Below are 15661 nucleotides of genomic sequence, written 5' to 3'. Positions count from 1 at the left end.
TTTCTAGACCTTGACTCTCCTGTCTTTACAGTGGGGCTGCCAATCCCATCCTGCCAGGGGCTGGGCTGGGGAGGAGGTGCAGAGGGAAGGTATACGAGGGGAAGTTGAGGAAAGCTCGTTAACCAGGCCTTTGCGTCTCCTCCTCCTAAGGCCTGGGGTCCTCCCTGCTCCCCTCACTGGCCCCATTCCCGAGACCTCACACTTTCTCCTTTGCCTCTCCCACAGCACTTACAGAACCCCGCCAACTTCCACAATGCCGCCACGGAGCTGCTGGACTGGTGTGGAGACCCCAGAGCCTTCCAGCGGCCCTTCGAGCAGAGCCTGATGGGCTGTTTGACGGTGAGTCCACACCCTCCCCCGCTGCACCCACCAGAGAAGATGGTAGGGGACCAGCATGCCTGGCCAGGGGTAGGGGAGGCCACAGATGATGGGGAATGAGAGGAAGACATCCCTGCTGGAGGGGATGGCCCTCTGGGCTCACCCTTGACATACATACACCATAGGAAACTGGTCTGATGGGGAGACAGTCCCCGTGATTATGTGAGTTCCCCACACTTGGTGAGAAAAACCAGGCCTACTTTGGGGAGTTCCAGGTCTGATGGGGTGAATGTTCCATCATAAGCAAAGCAGAGAGACTGTTGAAGGGTTTGCCCATATACCAGTCATTTATTCATTCACTCAGGTAAACATCTGTTGAGCTCTTTTTATGGTCATCCATCCACTTATTTATTCACATAGCATTTATTGAGCTCCTTTTACATCCATCCACCTATCTAAATAACACTGGTGGATCCCTCCTTTATCGTGTACAATCCTCTGTGCTGCGTCCTGTGAAACCAATGAGGAGTGAGACTCTGCTGAGCCCGATTTCCTCTTCAGTAGAGGAGACAAGTGTGGAAAGAGGTGGCTGAGAAGCTCATGTACAGGGTGGAGGCAGCGCAGAGAAAGGGAGCGTTAACTGCCTGGGCAATGGGGCGGGTCACGGAACACTGAGAAAAGGAGCCACTTAAACATCTCCAGGAGTTTGATCCATCTGCACAAGCAGCTGAGGGCACCCAAAGTATTCTAGGCACAAGGAATGGCACATGCAAAGGCCCAGATGCACACCAGAACCCAGAGAACTGAAATGAACTCCGTGTGGTAAAGATCAAGGATACAAGCTCAGCAGAGGCAAGGCCCAGAGCTGATGGTATGATTTGCCAAGCTTAAGAGCTTGCCGGCCAACAGCCACATGGAAGAAGCCCAAAGCTTGTGACCGTCCCCAGCCACGTGATCTGTATCAATAAGTTTGAGGGCACCTGGGTGGCCAGTGAGGGCAGCTGCTCAGAGGGCACTGAGTCAGCTTTGAAGAGGATGTGGACAAACAGATTGCTGGGGAGCCCGGCTACCCCAAGGCTGGGACAGGGATGGCCAGGCAGAAACAGTAGGTAAAGCCTGAAAGCACCACGTTTCCTGTAAAGCTGCAGAAAGGAGGGAGGCGAAAGGCCCAGAATGTCCCTGGCCTGGAGTGAAAGGAACAATAGCACGGGCCATCGTTACCTGGCACCTTTTCTGTGCCTGAAACTGACCTTGGCCCACTGGGCACGCCTTCTCACCGAATCCTTATACCCACTCTGTGCAGCTGGTCCTGTCACTGTCCCCATTTTATAGAGGAGGAAACTGAGACTTGTGACTGACTTCCCAGGGTTCCACAGCCCATGAGAAGTAGACCTGGATTCAAGCTGAGACCCATCTGCCTCCAGAGCGGATGCTCCTGGCCATCAGGGATGCCAGGCAGGGATATAGCCAGGACCCTCCCAGGCTCCTGTATTTGTCCAAAGCCGGCACCATCTGGCCCCCACTGGGAACACAAGGCCAAAGCAGGCGGCCACCTACATTGCCCAGCCCTCCTCGACCTTCAGCCTCCTGGGCTCTCCCTCCTTCCCTCCCTCCCCAGCTCCCTTAATCCTCTTTGTGGGGATCCTGGTTCAGGCTAAGCCCCGTGGGCAGGGACAGATGTTACAGAGGCCCCCTCACTCCCAACCCAGCTGCAGGCAGCCAGAAGTGTAAGAGGAGGTGGGGATCACCCACAGCGCATGGCCAGACAGGCTGCCGCCTTTCCCCAGCACCCTGCCCCCGCCTGGCCCTGCCTAGGACGTGGGACTTGAGGCTGAATCAGACAATAGCCCTAACCAGCTAGCTTGGCTGGTGGGCATGAGATGACCAGTAACTGGCTCTGCCCTGGCTTTGTCGTTCATCCATTCATTCAATAAACATCCATCGAGTCCCAGCAGTGGGCCAGGCCCTGTGCTGGGTGCCAGAGGGAGTGCAGGGCTTACAACAGACATCTCTCGAGCAGCTTACTTTCCAGTGGGAGGCTGGCACGAAATGCATAAGGAGCAAGTAAGGACATACACCCCGGGAGAGGGGCAGGGTGGTGAGGACAAGCTTTCTGAGGCGGTGACCTCTAGCTGGCAAGGAGTCAGCTTCGGATGGGAGGGAAGGGTTCTTCAAGCAGAGGGAACTGCTAGTGCAAAGACCCTGAGGCTTGATTTGTTCAAGAAACAGAACACAGGAAAGGGAGAGGGTCAGGCTGGGGAGGTTGACACACACCCTCAAGCCTTTGTAGGAGAGGAACCCGAGGTTCAGAGAGGTGAAGTGACTGGGCCTTAGGTTGCACAGTACAGGTGGAGCAGGATTAGAGCACAGGCCCAGCATGCCTCCAGTTCCCCTGACTGTCAGAGTCAGGGAGGGCTGGCTGTGGGTCCAGCCCCACACAGGGAGCAGAAACCCTTCTCTAACATCTCCCAGGCAGCCTGTCCTGCTTCCTGGCTGGAGGGCTCACCACTTTTCAAAGCTACACACTCCCTTTGTGGGATTAACGTACTTGCTGCATGACCTTGAGCACACACCCCCTCTCTGGAATCTAGGCTTCGGTTTCCTTCTCTGTGGCATGAGTGGCTGGATTTCCTGACCTGTAGGTCCCCTGGGGCATCCAGGTCCAGGTCTCTGCCTGCCAGCCCAAGGAGCACTTCCTGGACTGGGCTGAGTTGGCTGGGCCTGGGCAGCCAGCAGAGGGCAGCAGTGCCAAGGCTGCTCATCCCCAGCCTTGGCAGGAGAGGGGTCTTCCAACCTCACGGGACCCTCACCGAGGGTGCTGCCCATTTCGGTGGGAACAGGCCTCTGAAACACGACAGGCTGCTCAGCTGAGCGCATCTCATGAGCTTTCCTAAGGTCCTCGGGCTGGGCCAGGAAGTCAGGGATGCAAATAGGGCACTCTGGGTCACAGGGTCCAGCTTAGCCACTCAGCCATACCTGTGTTGTGTGACTTCAGCAAGGTCCTGCTTTCTCTGGACTTCAGCTTCCTGTCGGTGACCCTTCCAAAGGCTGGGGCTCAGGGGACCTGGTGACAGACACTCCCTGCTTCCCTGAAGGGCCCAGCCCAGGCCTGCAGGACAGCCCTTGTATCGGCACTGGGCCCCTCTTGCTCAATTTAGCTAGGATTTCTTTTTCTTTTTTTTTTAAACCAGAGCAACAGGATTAGCCAGTGTTGGCCAACCAGTGGGACCTTTGCCTTCCTGCCCTCAACCTAGGGCCTGAGGGTTCTCCAGGCGGGTTGGGAGTATGGCCTTAACCCTCTGTGGGCTGAAAAAGAAGTCCTCTCATGGAAGGAGCCCAGGCCGTGTGGCCTGGCTGCCTTGGTACAAATCCGGGCCCTCTCATGCATGGGCTTTATAACCTTGGGCTGTTATTTACCCTCGGTTTCCTCATCTATAAAACAGAGGTATTAACACCCCCTCGTGGAACCATTGTAAGAGTCTGGCGCTTCACTGCCTACAAAACATTTACTTAGCCCTCAGTACCTGGGAGCCAACTCTCTCACTCCACTATCCACCCGTGTTGACATTTCCCACAAACAGCAGCCTCACTGATGCCCCAGTCCAGACGAACGGCCTGTGTAAACTGCTCACTCGCACCCACCCCGGGGCTCTCCCAAGAGGGAGGGCTCTGTGCAGTGGCTGTCCGCAGGCCTGCCTGTCTGCCATAAAGAGTTAGGGGCCTTGGTTTTTCTGCTTGAACATTGAGACTAAGAGTGAGGACACCCCTGCCCTGGGGTGGCCCAGAGACTCTGGAACATGGGGGGAGGGGAATAAGACCCGCAGTGCAGGGGCGGGCAAGTAGAGCCCGTGGGAAAGAGGCCTGGGGGAACAGAAGACTTCTGCGTCCGGGGCTTCTGTTCGTAGCAGAGAAGCTGAGCAAACATTCTAACCTGAGAAAGTCATTTCTCCTCCTTGCACAGGGGGTTCCCAGGAGGTGGGGGTGGGGAGGCAGGGCTTCGTTCCAGAAGGCTCCAGCGTCCTGGGAAGGAGATCCACCGGTTCGTCCTGGACTCACCATGGATATTCTCCAGGTCCCAAGTGTCAGTATTTTTTTTCTAATGAAAGGGTCAGCCTAGATTAGTGGTGTTCCCACCCTTTTTGGTCCTAGAAGCCTTGTAATGAGCCCTTGAATATAAAGCAGATTATGAGGAACTATTCTAATGGCTACAGGGCCAGGCCAGCCCCACGGTACCCCAAGGCCTTCTGAGGCCTCCGGCACCTCTGGAGCAGGTGATCTCTAGGGGCCTGACAATGGAGTCTTCTCTTTCTCAAAAGAATGAGTCCCACATCTGGGAGCACTCCTTTCCCAGCCAGCCATAGCCGCCCCAGCTGCTTCCTGAAACGACTCCATCTTCAAGGTCCTTCCTTCTTAATAAGGAAACCTAATTTGCCTGCTGTTAATGAGGAAGGCGGGCAGGAGGGAGCCTAGCTGGCAGTAGTGGGACACCTGGGAATGGGTAGGGAGGGAGTGACACCTGATGGGCATGAGCCTGTGGAACCAGGAGTGGGCCTCAGGAGCACCCTGTCCCACACTGCTCCCCAGGGACTGCCAGCCCTCCCAGGCCCTTGCCTCTCCAGAGCTCTTAGGGCCCATACTTCTGAGGTTCACAAGCAGATGGGTGGGACCTCCAGGTTCCAGACACACAACTATTGGTGAACTTCCACCGATGCTCTTATGGAAGCCGCCCATGTGCCCAGCAGTGCTTGGCCCTGGAGACAGACCCCAGGCCAAGCGTGAGAGCCCTACAGTTTCTGGGCTGGGATTTGGGGGTCTGCTGAGCAACGAGGAGTGTCAGGTGTGTCTATCTGGGGAAGTCTTAGCAGTTGGGTGACTCCAAGCTGAAGCTCCACGAGAGCCGAGTGTCCTAAGTCAGTGTTTCTCCTTATGGGCAGATTCGGGGGCGGGGGGCAGTGCTCTGGGTGGGGATCTTGCTTGGAGTGGTGAGGACAGCAAGTGCCCCACTATAGTGAGTGCAGATCTATGATGGATGGTGGAGAGGTGGTGGGCATGGGAGACTCCCTGGAGTCCCAGAGGCCTGGCGCGGAAGAGGTGCTTGTCAGTGTTTGCTGGTGACTGAACGAGGCGCAGTGTGGGTCCCAGCTCTGCCTAGTCTTGAGAACCTGCCTCAACCTGCCCGCCTCACCCATAAAATGGGCACATCTGCTCATTGGGCTCAGAGGCCTGGTTTAGGCAGTGACTCACCCTGCCCTTCCTCCCCCTCTTACTGGCAGGTGGTCAGTCGGGTGGCAGCTCAGCAAGGGTTCGACCTGGACCTCGGCTACAGACTGCTGGCTGTGTGTGCCGCGAACCGAGACAAGTTCACTCCGAAGTCTGCCGGTAGGTGACCGCGTATATCAGGGGGACGTGGGAGGGGAACCACAGTCTAACCCAGGGCTGCCCGCCACCCCCGTCGGCTAGTGCCTGGGTCTGTCCATGTGTGGCGAGAGCCTCCAGAAGCAGCAGCTTATCCACTGGGCTTCAGAGCCCGTGGGCGGGACTTGTTCCTTTTCTCGGGAAGTATTCTTACCTTCGGGGGCACTTCGGGGCCAGCACACCACACCCCAACAACAAACTAACGGAAGCCATACATTGTCTCATTTCATCACCACAGTGACCCCTGGCCATAAGCACTATGATCATTACCATTTTATAGATGAAGAAACTGAGGCTTAGGGAAGCTGAAGGGATTTCCCCAGGTCACACAGCTAGAAGGTGGCAGAGCTGGGATTTGCACCCAGGCCTGTACTCCAGAGTCAGTGTTCTTAACCCTGACACTCCACTGTAGTCATTCAAAAAAATTGTAAATAAAAACACAAATTAAAATAAAAGCAAGTCAGCACATTCAGGGTTTTCACAGCCTGCTCTCTGCATAGTATTCTTCATGGCAACTTTGGCATCGATTGGGACCTCACATCCCCACATTAAACAGAGGCCCTGGAAGGAGCCAGGCAACATTCTGTCTGTGAGGGCTTCAAGCCCACTAGACAGACACAGTTGTACATTCCCCACCGTCCTCACTACTGAAGCAGGGATGCAGTGTAAGCTTAAATACTCCAGCAGACCTGTCGCAACCAGCCCTGCCACTTGCTGAGCGTGTGGTCTCTGAGCCTCAGTTCATCCCGCCAGGAAAGCAGGAATGACAATGTTACCTCCCTTGCAGGGATCACTATACTCTAGAAATACGTGCACGGCCAAGCACAGTGTCCAGATGTTGTTAACATTCTTACCAAGTGAGAACAACTCATTGAAAAAGAAAAAATCAATTATTTCCTTCATATGACAATGAAACAGACATTTTCTCTGAATTCATCAGTCAAGTCTTTAGAGTAGATATAGAAAGTGCCGTAATGAGAACATTTAAAGGACACCTCATGATGTGTTTTCTTAAGTCCTAATGTCTTGAACATGGGTGTGGGCTCCTTCCCACGTCTGCTGACAGCCGTGCAAGGGGTCGTGGGCACTTTTAAAAGGTGCGTCAGGGTCTCATTTGCCAGTAGCTGCTGCAGGATCCTTGGTATGCCAGCCTGGGTTGACATGTCGCTATTGTATTGAACTGCTTGCCAGAACATGGTCTTGGAGTCTCATAAGTGATGTCTGTTCCTGATGGAATCTGCAGTTTTAATTATAACTTAAGTCAATACAATTTTGACAAGGTAAAATTTGCTACTTATCCAAGAAACATATACATCCATGTCTCTGTTCAGCACCTGCTGTGTGCAGGCACCTGGCCAGGACTGGGTTACAATGAGAAATAAAGCAGACACGGCCCCACCTTGGGACTCTTGCACTCTGGAGCGGGTGTTGGCGAACTTCTCTGTAAAAGGCCTGAGAATAGGTAGTTTAGGCCTCGCGATCCATATGAAAGCAACCATAGGCAATCCGTAAACAAGTGTAGCTAGTTCCAATAGACGCTTTTTTATGAAAGCAGGTATAGGACATAGTATCCTGACCCCTGGTCTAGGGCGAGAAAAGCAATGATCAAATAATCACAGGTGTGTGCTGCGCATTTGTATATGTGTATGTATGCATGTGTGTAAATTTAAGCTGTGGTAAGTGCCATGAAGGAAAATTCAGGGATTCCATGAGACCACTCAGGGCTGGGGGAGGCCTGAGTAAGAGTTGAATGTGTAAAGAAAAGGAGGAAGAGCTTCTTCCCAGGTAACAGGAACGGCCTGTGCAAAGGCCCTGTGGTAGAACTAAAAAGGCAGTAGTTCCAGAGCCCAGAAGCAGAATCAGCAGCAGTTAGAACCCACAGGGCCTGTCTTGGGGGTTATGTCTTTGCCCTAAAAGTAACGAGGACATGGCTAAATTCTCCTTTGCAAAGATTGTTCCAGCTATAGAACAGATTGCAGAGGTGGAGGGGCAGGTGGGAAGCTGGATGACAGATTGCTGGGGACATTAGCATGGGGATGCTGGTGGCTGGACCAGGAAGGCTCCACTTCCTGTGGAGTTGAGTGGAGACAAAGGGATGAATCTAAAGGGTAGGTAAGAAGCAAAACCAGGGCAGGAAAACATGGCCAGAGAGTTAGGGAAAAACAGGAACAGGATCGTGGGCTACCCCGGAAGCACCAGGTTTTCCCCAGTGGGGGACGAGAGGTCAGGGCCCTGTGCAGCCCTCCCTCACGGGTCTCCTATGCCCCTGCCAGTATGTGCTGGGTGTTCTCCCATATCTTGCCGCAATACCCAGATTTGTGAGACAGGGTATTAACTACATCTATGGAGGAGGAAACTGAAGCTCAGAGAGTCCTTGTGACTTGTCTGTTATCACACAGCTCCCTCTGCTCTTTCCTCGAGGCTCTGTGGGTGTGTGACTTGTTGTAACCCACCTCTGGTACAGCTGTGGGGTGGCCTCAGGTGTGTGTGTAGTGGCCCGCTGACCTGGGCCTGCCCAGACCCCTCCCAGCCAGGCCTCTGCAGTTCTAGAACATTCTCTGTCCTCAGAGCTCTTGCAGCCAGCCTGTGCTGCCTCTCAGCCCTCCAGTCTTTCTGTCTCTGCCTGGGCTCCCCCTCAGTCTGACTGGCTTGTGCAGTGTTTACCCTTCCAGCCTCTCCCCTCCTCTCTGAGGGTCGCTGATGTCTTCTGTCTTTCATTTCCCTGATGCCTCTCAGACTTTCTCCTTGGTGCTTGTGTGTGTGTGTGTGTGTGTGTGTGTCTGTGTCTGTGTGTGTGTCTGTGTGTGGTGGTGAGTGTGTCTGTGGGGGATGCATTGGGGGGCTTGTGTGTATGTCTGTATATGTGTGCCTCTGTGTGTTGGGGAGAGCTGTGTGCATGTCTGTGTGTGTATGTGTCTCTCCCCCTCGCTCTGCCTGCCTCCCCCACCCCTTCTCCTGCTCCATCTCCCTGTCTGTCTCTCTTGTCAAGAGGCCAAGCTGGGGCCAGATGAGGGCCGGGGGATGAGATCATGCAGTAAGGAACAGTGCTTTGTCAGGAGAGATGGCGGTGAGCTGTGCTGGGCTGTGCTCTCCAGCATTGGTGGGCTCTGGAGCAGGAGCTCAGGCCTGGGGGCAGTGCTCCTCAGCGTGTGTGTGAGGGGGGTGGGGGAGAGGGAGAGGGAGAGGGAGAGAGAGGGAGCGAGAGCAGACACTGCAGCAAACCGCCAAGCCAGGCGTCTCCACGTGGGCCCCTCAGATACCCAGCCCCCAGCTCTTTGTTCTGGTGCAGCCTTTAGCCTGATGCTCGCACAGGGGAGCACGCGCACACGCACACGCGGCGGGCAGGAGCCTCCTGGCTGGGAAGGTCCTTGGGGGCCAAGCTGCTCCCTCCTCTGCCTTAGCACAGAAGGTCACCTGCCTTGTCCCCCAGGACTGCGGCATGCCCACCAGCCCCCACTGCCACTGTGTGCCAGCCCACAGCATCTTGGCAGGCAGCACTGAAATGTCAGCCTCCTCAGCGCTGAGTGGGCCCATGCCTGCTGGCTGCGTGGGCGCTGAGCACCAAGCAGTGGCCACGTCCAAGGTCCCCAGAGCCCTCTGCGTGCCTCAGCTACTGTCCACGCTTGAATGTCTCTGTGTTCCCTCAGCTGACCCCTGTAAGCAGTGCAGTGGCATGTTAAAATAATAGAATAGGGAATGCCAGAACCCAAAGGATGGGTAGCCCCAGGTCCAGGGAATGGGGTTCTGCCCAGGTCACAACAAGGCCATGACAGAGCCCAGACGAGAGCTTAGGGTGCCTGGGCCTGCCCTCATGCCCCTCCTATCTCCCTGGGGTAGGTCAGTGGTGGCCCTGGGTTCTCGTCTGGGAGATGAGAGGCACCGGGCTGTTGGAAAATGTGGAGAGAGCAGCAGGTAAGAGAGGTGCCAGGGTGTCCCAGGGGCATCCTGGGAGAAGCATCCCAGCCAGAGAACTCAGTATGGAGGTCAGGGCTGAAAGAGGCAGCCCCTGAAACCTGAGGAAGATGAGGCCAACTAGAGAAGGTGATTGTCAGTCACCCGCCCAGGGGTGGATGTGGCCCACAGACCTCTGAGGTGCTACTGCTCCCTCACTTTTAAAAATGCAGATTAGCTGCCATCGTTGTCTCTGAGAGGTTGCATTGTCCCGTCACATGCCTGGCTTCTTTTCAGTGGGGACGTTGAACCCACAACTCACTGGGTGGTGGTTGAGCTGGTGGGCAAGTGCAATGCTCCCCCCATTGTCTCACACCTGAGCATTCCCACAGTTGGAAACGCCCAGGCCCTGTGGACATGTGCGTTTCTGACCTCTATTCTAGGCACACCCTCACCTCCCAGCATAGCAGCCTAAGCCCCGGGACCTGGAGGGGAAGCCCCCAAAAGTGGATCACTTGCCTGTGTTGACCAACATCTGCTTGCTCTGGTTTCTCTGATGTGTTGACAGCCCCAGAGTAGCTGACAGCAGACCCTGAAAAGGGCCCTGAGACATGTCTGGGGCCTCTAGCCAGCCAGGGAGGTAAAGAATCAGGAATTTGATGGGGCCCTGCCTTGCTCCTCCTGGTCTGGAGGCCATGCAGGAGGGGTTCAGGAAGGGCTCCTTTCGTCTTTGGAGCCCTCAGCCCCAGGGGCATCTACAGCAACATGTGCAGTAATCCCAGGGCTGAGACAGACCCTGACCCCAGGCCCTGTGGTGAGTGTCCGGCCTCTATCAGAGGCTTGGGATGGTCCAGGACACGGGCATTGGAGGCCAGGCAGGTCATTCCAGCAGCTCCCCCCAGGACTCCTTAAGCTGGTTCCTTCTGTCTTTGGAAGCCATCCCTCTTGCTCCCACCTGGCTGAGCGGGGGCTTTCAGACCCCACGGTGGTGGGGACATCCCTGGCCTCTCCTATCTCCACCTTCACACATCCCCCATGGGCTCTCTCTGCCCCCCGCCTCTGCCCACCCCATAGCACACAGCCAGCTGCCTTCCCATCATCGTCACTGGGGAGGACAAATGGCCTCATTCAGGGACACCCTGCCAGATCTGTCTCTCTAAGACAAAGCTGTGCGCAGCTCTGCATGAAAAACGGCTTGCGGCTGCCCAGCGAGCAGGCGGGATTGGTGGGTGCAAATTGTAGGGGATTTGTTAACGCCTGCCGGCTCTCCCAGAGACAGCGGGCAGGCGGGCCCTCCCTTGCCCTTGAAATGCCAGGCCGCCTGGTTGGGCGCCTTGTCAAGGCCAGGGACAGACTTCCTCCTGCACATCAGGCCCCCCCCCCCATGTGAGCTCAGCAGAGCTGGGATGTGGGGGAGGGACATGCCTTCCTTCCTCCTGCTCTGGCCTCTGCACTGCAGGTCAGCCCTGCTCAGGAAAGGACTCTGGACTTTCATCAGTCTCCTGGGAACCGACTCTCGGTCAGCTCTGTGTAAAGGACCAAGCCTCCTTTCATGCTCACCTCCTGCCAGTTCAGTACTGTTGGAGAAGCCGCTGGGGTTCCTAACAGCAGGCCCATTTTATAGAGGAGGAAACTGAGGCTCCAATAGGGGAGAGACAGATCTGGGTCACATGGCTTCCGGGACTGGAAGCAGGCCTTGAACCTTTAGGTGGTAAGATCTGGAGCGTAGGGCTGTCCCCCCTCTGAGTGACTCTGAGTGAGCAGGTGGGGTAGGTTGTCCTGGGCCAGTAGCCCCTGGCTCCACTCCCTTCCCCCAGCTCCCTGAGGGCGGAGGCCTGGGATCCAGTGGCCTTTCGGAGAAAAAGAACAGTGAGGAGGAGCACACGTGACAGAGGGTTTGTGGACACACGGTTCCCAGGCTAAGGAATTGGGGGAGGGGTGGCTGTGATGGTCCCTGGGGTGTCCGCGTGAACAGTGAAGAGGGCGCAGTGCCATGGAAGGACGGGAGGAGGCATATTTAGAAATAGCTTCAAGTCCCCAGAAAAGGGAGCTGAGTATGTCGGCAGCCACTCCACAGCTATTGAAGACTAGCTCTCCCCAGAATTATTGCTATGTGCAAATGCTCATGATATTCATTTTTTTTGAAGGGTAACAAATTGGGATGTACAGTATAACCTCAGCCAGGTACAAATACGTAGAAAACATATATTTATTTAGGCACAGGAAACAAAACAGAGGGAATATATCCACGTGTCAACTTATAAATAACGAATCTATCTGGGTCGGGTGGGGGTGACTTTGTTCTCATATTTTCTTCGGGGAGCACAGATTTTGTTTTTAAGCAGAAGCAGCAAAGGTCGTTGTGGGTTCTTCTGGAGTTTGGCTGGAGTTGGCAAGGGCGGGGTGAGACAAGAGCGCCCTTGTCTCGGGCCGGCTCAGCAGTTTTCCCAGCGCAGGCCTCTCTGGTTCCCCAGAGCCCCCGGGGCAGGCCTCTGCTCGTGGGGAGGCTGCTCTTCCTGTCTCCGTGTCTGCTGCAGGATTAGCTCATCGCTGGCTCCCCCACGGAGCCGGGCTGTGCGGGGACATTGCTGCTGAGGCCCAGCTGCTAGATATCTGCTTTCCAGGCCTATCCAAAATGAGAATGGGTGACAGAATTAGGCATCAGCCGGTGGCAAGGGTGATAGGCAGTGCGGAGCCCTGTCGAGATGGGGCTGCCTCTCTTACCTGGACCCTGGGACTCCTGGCTCTGGCCACATAATTGGGATGGGGTCCTTGAGGGACCGGCAGGGAAAGGCAAGGTGCCTCAGTGAAATGACATGTCTGAGTTAGGTTCCACCAGGTGCAGACCCTGCAAGGAAGATTCCAGTGCAAGTGACTTATTTAGGAGGATCCCAGAAAACACTGATAGAGAAGCAGGGAAACAAGACAGGGGAGGGAAGGAGGTTGATGAAACGTGTGTTGTTAAATGAGTCACCTGCTGTGGGCACCTGCAAGAGTGCTGGGAGACTGAGTAGAAAGTGTCCTCCTCAGTCAATCTGAGAAGCAAGGACCAGGAGGTATTTATCCAGGGTCTGGCATTCAGTCGGTTGAGGGCTTTGTGGGGTCAGGGTGTGGATGCACCCACTCACCTTGGCTGAGACGGAGACACCGGCAGAGTCACAGACGCCCAGTGAGCAGAGGGTGTGCAATGAGGCGCTCGGCGCCAACAGCAAGGTGCTCTCCTGACATCAGTCATTGCATCCTAGCCTCACCCTCCTGCCCCTTTCCAGTCCCACTTGTAGTATGATCGTATTTTCATATTGTCTCGCTCATTTTGACTTCAAGATGGGAATTTTAAAAAGAAACTATATCTTATATCGCAACCATAAGTGGCAGGCCTGTGTCCCTTCCACAGGAACTGTCATAATAGAGACAATAGAGAGCACCCTGTGTTGGTTTAGCCACAGGTTCCTGTTCCACAGCTAGAGCCTGGGCCAGCTTTCTGCCAGTTAAACACTGGCATGGCCTTGGGAAACTTAGACTCCCCTCCTTGAAATAGCAGCATGCCAAACATGGGAAGAGAGCTGACGTGGCAGTGGTTTTCTCACTGGATCCCACGGCCACTCAGACCACCTTGGGGGCGATATCCCCTAGCCACACTTGAGGGGGCCTCATTCAAAAGGACAAAACTGATGAGTCCTTGGGGGCCCAGGGACCACCCTCTATCTCCATCTCCCCTGGGTAGCCGTGCCCTGCCCCACGGCAGCTTCTCCCACGGTCCAGTGCATCTGCACCAATTCTCTACCTTCCCAGCAACAGGAGGAATGATGAGGTCATGGGCGTGAGAATGCCTCTCAAAATAAAAAATATTAAAAGGGAATTTTTTCCACATCCTCTCCAACGCTAGCGTGTTGATTTATTGATGAGAGCCATTCTGACAGGTGTGAGGTGATATCTCATTGTGGTTTTAATTTGCATCTCCCTGATGATTAGTGATGTTGAGCATCTTTTCATGTCTATTGGCATCTGCATGTCCTCTTTGGAGAAGTGTCTATTCAGATCCTTTGCCCATTTCTTAATTGGATTGTTTGTTTTTTTGGTGTTGAGTTTTATAAGTTCCTTATAAATTTTAGATATCAAGTAAGCCCTTATCAGATATCTCCGCAAATTGGTAAACATGCAATACAATATACAGATGATGTATTGTAGAATTGTATACCTGAAACCTGTATAATTTTACTAACCAGTATCACTCGAATACATTCAATTAAAATGAATAAATAAATTTTTTAAAGAAAGGAATTTTTAGGACAAGGAATGATTAGCGTCTTATGCCAGGCCCACTCCACGCTGAGCACAGGGGCTACAAATGCATGTAAATGCAGCACACACAGTCCCTGCTCTCAGTCCCAGGGTTTTCAATCAATGAATGCCAGTCATCCTACACCCAACACACCCCTTTACATGGCCTTCCTGTCCAGTCCCATGAGATCCCCAAGGCAGGCTGATTCCCATTTAAAGATGAGGAAGCTGGAGCTCTCAGAGGTGAGGAAGTGGCCCAGGCAAGGGCAGAAGTGAGACCAGAACTCTGGCTCTCCCTGCTTCTCTACAGGTGTCCCCTGAGGAGCTGACAGTCTCTGGGAAGATTCAGGGCTACAGGGTTATCGCCCTACAGGCACCCAGGTTGTCACCTACAGCCACAGTGGTGCCTTCGGCTGCCCAGCCTAAAGGTGCATCCAGGACAGAGGTCCTGCCGAAGCAGTGCCCTCTGGCCCAGGCTGCCCTGTAGATGCCGTTGCTGCCCCTGAGAAGTGAATAAAGCTATTGGCAGCAATTAATTCCACAGAGCACAAAGCCAGGTTAAGAGGATTAAGGGAGCCAGAGCTTTGGTTTTAAGACGGAGCTTAGCATTCTCACCCCCAGAGGAGGGATTTCATGGGATTCGAGGTGTGAGAGTGAAATGGAGCAGGGACTTGGCACAAAGTGGGTATGGTGGTTCTGCAACTTTTAAAGCGAGCACTGCAATCCACAGCCTTGTAAATACCTTCTGGGTGAGACAGGCAGGAATTAACGATGGCGCAGGTGTCATCAGTCTTGCCTATTTAGCCTTACTGGGCATCTGGGTTAGGAAAAAATCTGATGATGATAGCACGTATTTGATCAGCATTTTCTCGGTACCGGGCACTGTGTGGAGCATCCATGAACTCACTTATTCCACATGATGGTCCCAGACCCATGTCTCCCCTTTTCACAGATGAGGAAACCAAACTTTAGGAAGGCTGAATAATTTGACCAAGGCCACTTGGCTAGAAAGAGCCAGAATTATGATTCAAACAAGAGTATCCAACTCAGAAGCCATAAGCTGCCCCTTAATGAGCGGGTTGAAATGAAGTCCTGGAAAAGGCACGTTAATGACTCAAGAGAGCTTGTCATGATCACCTGAATTGCTTGCAGGTGGAGATTTTTTTTTTTTTTCCTTGATTCTTGTACGTGCCCTGACTGAGGATTGAGCCCACAACGTTGGCATATCGGGATGCTGCTATAATCAGCTGAGCTACCTGGCCGGGGCTGCAGGTGGAGATATTAAGTACAGTGTTTGATGATGATTTGTCCTTGTTGGTAGGTTAAACACCCGCCCATCTTCGAGCTCGTTCAGTATTCACAGCCCCACAGGCGGTGAGTAGCAGAGCCTGGCACAAAGTAAGCATTTAGTACATGTCAGCTGTTACTGCCACAATTTCCTGGTCGGCCCCAATTTCAAATATATTTTCCAGAAACCATTCAGGTGTTTCCCAGAGAGGAGTAGTAATTAAAAGCATGGACTCGGAAGCAGCTTGCCTGGGCGTGAGTCCCACCCAGGCCTCCACTTGCCAGCTGTGTGACCTTGGAAAAGTCACTTAACTTCTCTCCCACGGTCACCTCATTTGATAAAAGGCAATGAGATAATGCCTACATCATAGACATAAGTGAGTTAATGTATATACAGGCTTAGTATATAAGGCCGTGGGTATAGTAAGTGCTGTATACAGGTTAGCAATCTTATTGCCACATATTGGCA

The 15661-nt window shown here is 53.9% G+C and overlaps 1 protein-coding gene across 4 annotated transcripts in view; it reads left to right on the top strand.

Annotated features, from left to right (window-relative positions):
* The window catches only part of ZMIZ1 (zinc finger MIZ-type containing 1), a 220876-nt gene that overhangs the window by 123942 nt on the left and 81273 nt on the right, over positions 1-15661 (top strand). For all 4 annotated transcript variants that reach the window (XM_081157616.1, XM_081157614.1, XM_081157613.1 and 1 more), the window contains exons 5-6: positions 226-339; positions 5592-5697. In XM_081157616.1, coding sequence (XP_081013742.1) covers positions 226-339; positions 5592-5697 — 220 coding nt within the window. The remainder of the gene's footprint in view (positions 1-225; positions 340-5591; positions 5698-15661) is intronic.

This window comes from Miniopterus schreibersii (genome assembly GCF_964146895.1).
Source record: "Miniopterus schreibersii genome assembly, chromosome: 14".
In the NCBI taxonomy this organism is placed as follows: Eukaryota; Metazoa; Chordata; class Mammalia; order Chiroptera; family Miniopteridae; genus Miniopterus; species Miniopterus schreibersii.
This window is presented reverse-complemented; position numbering and strand designations above follow the sequence as displayed.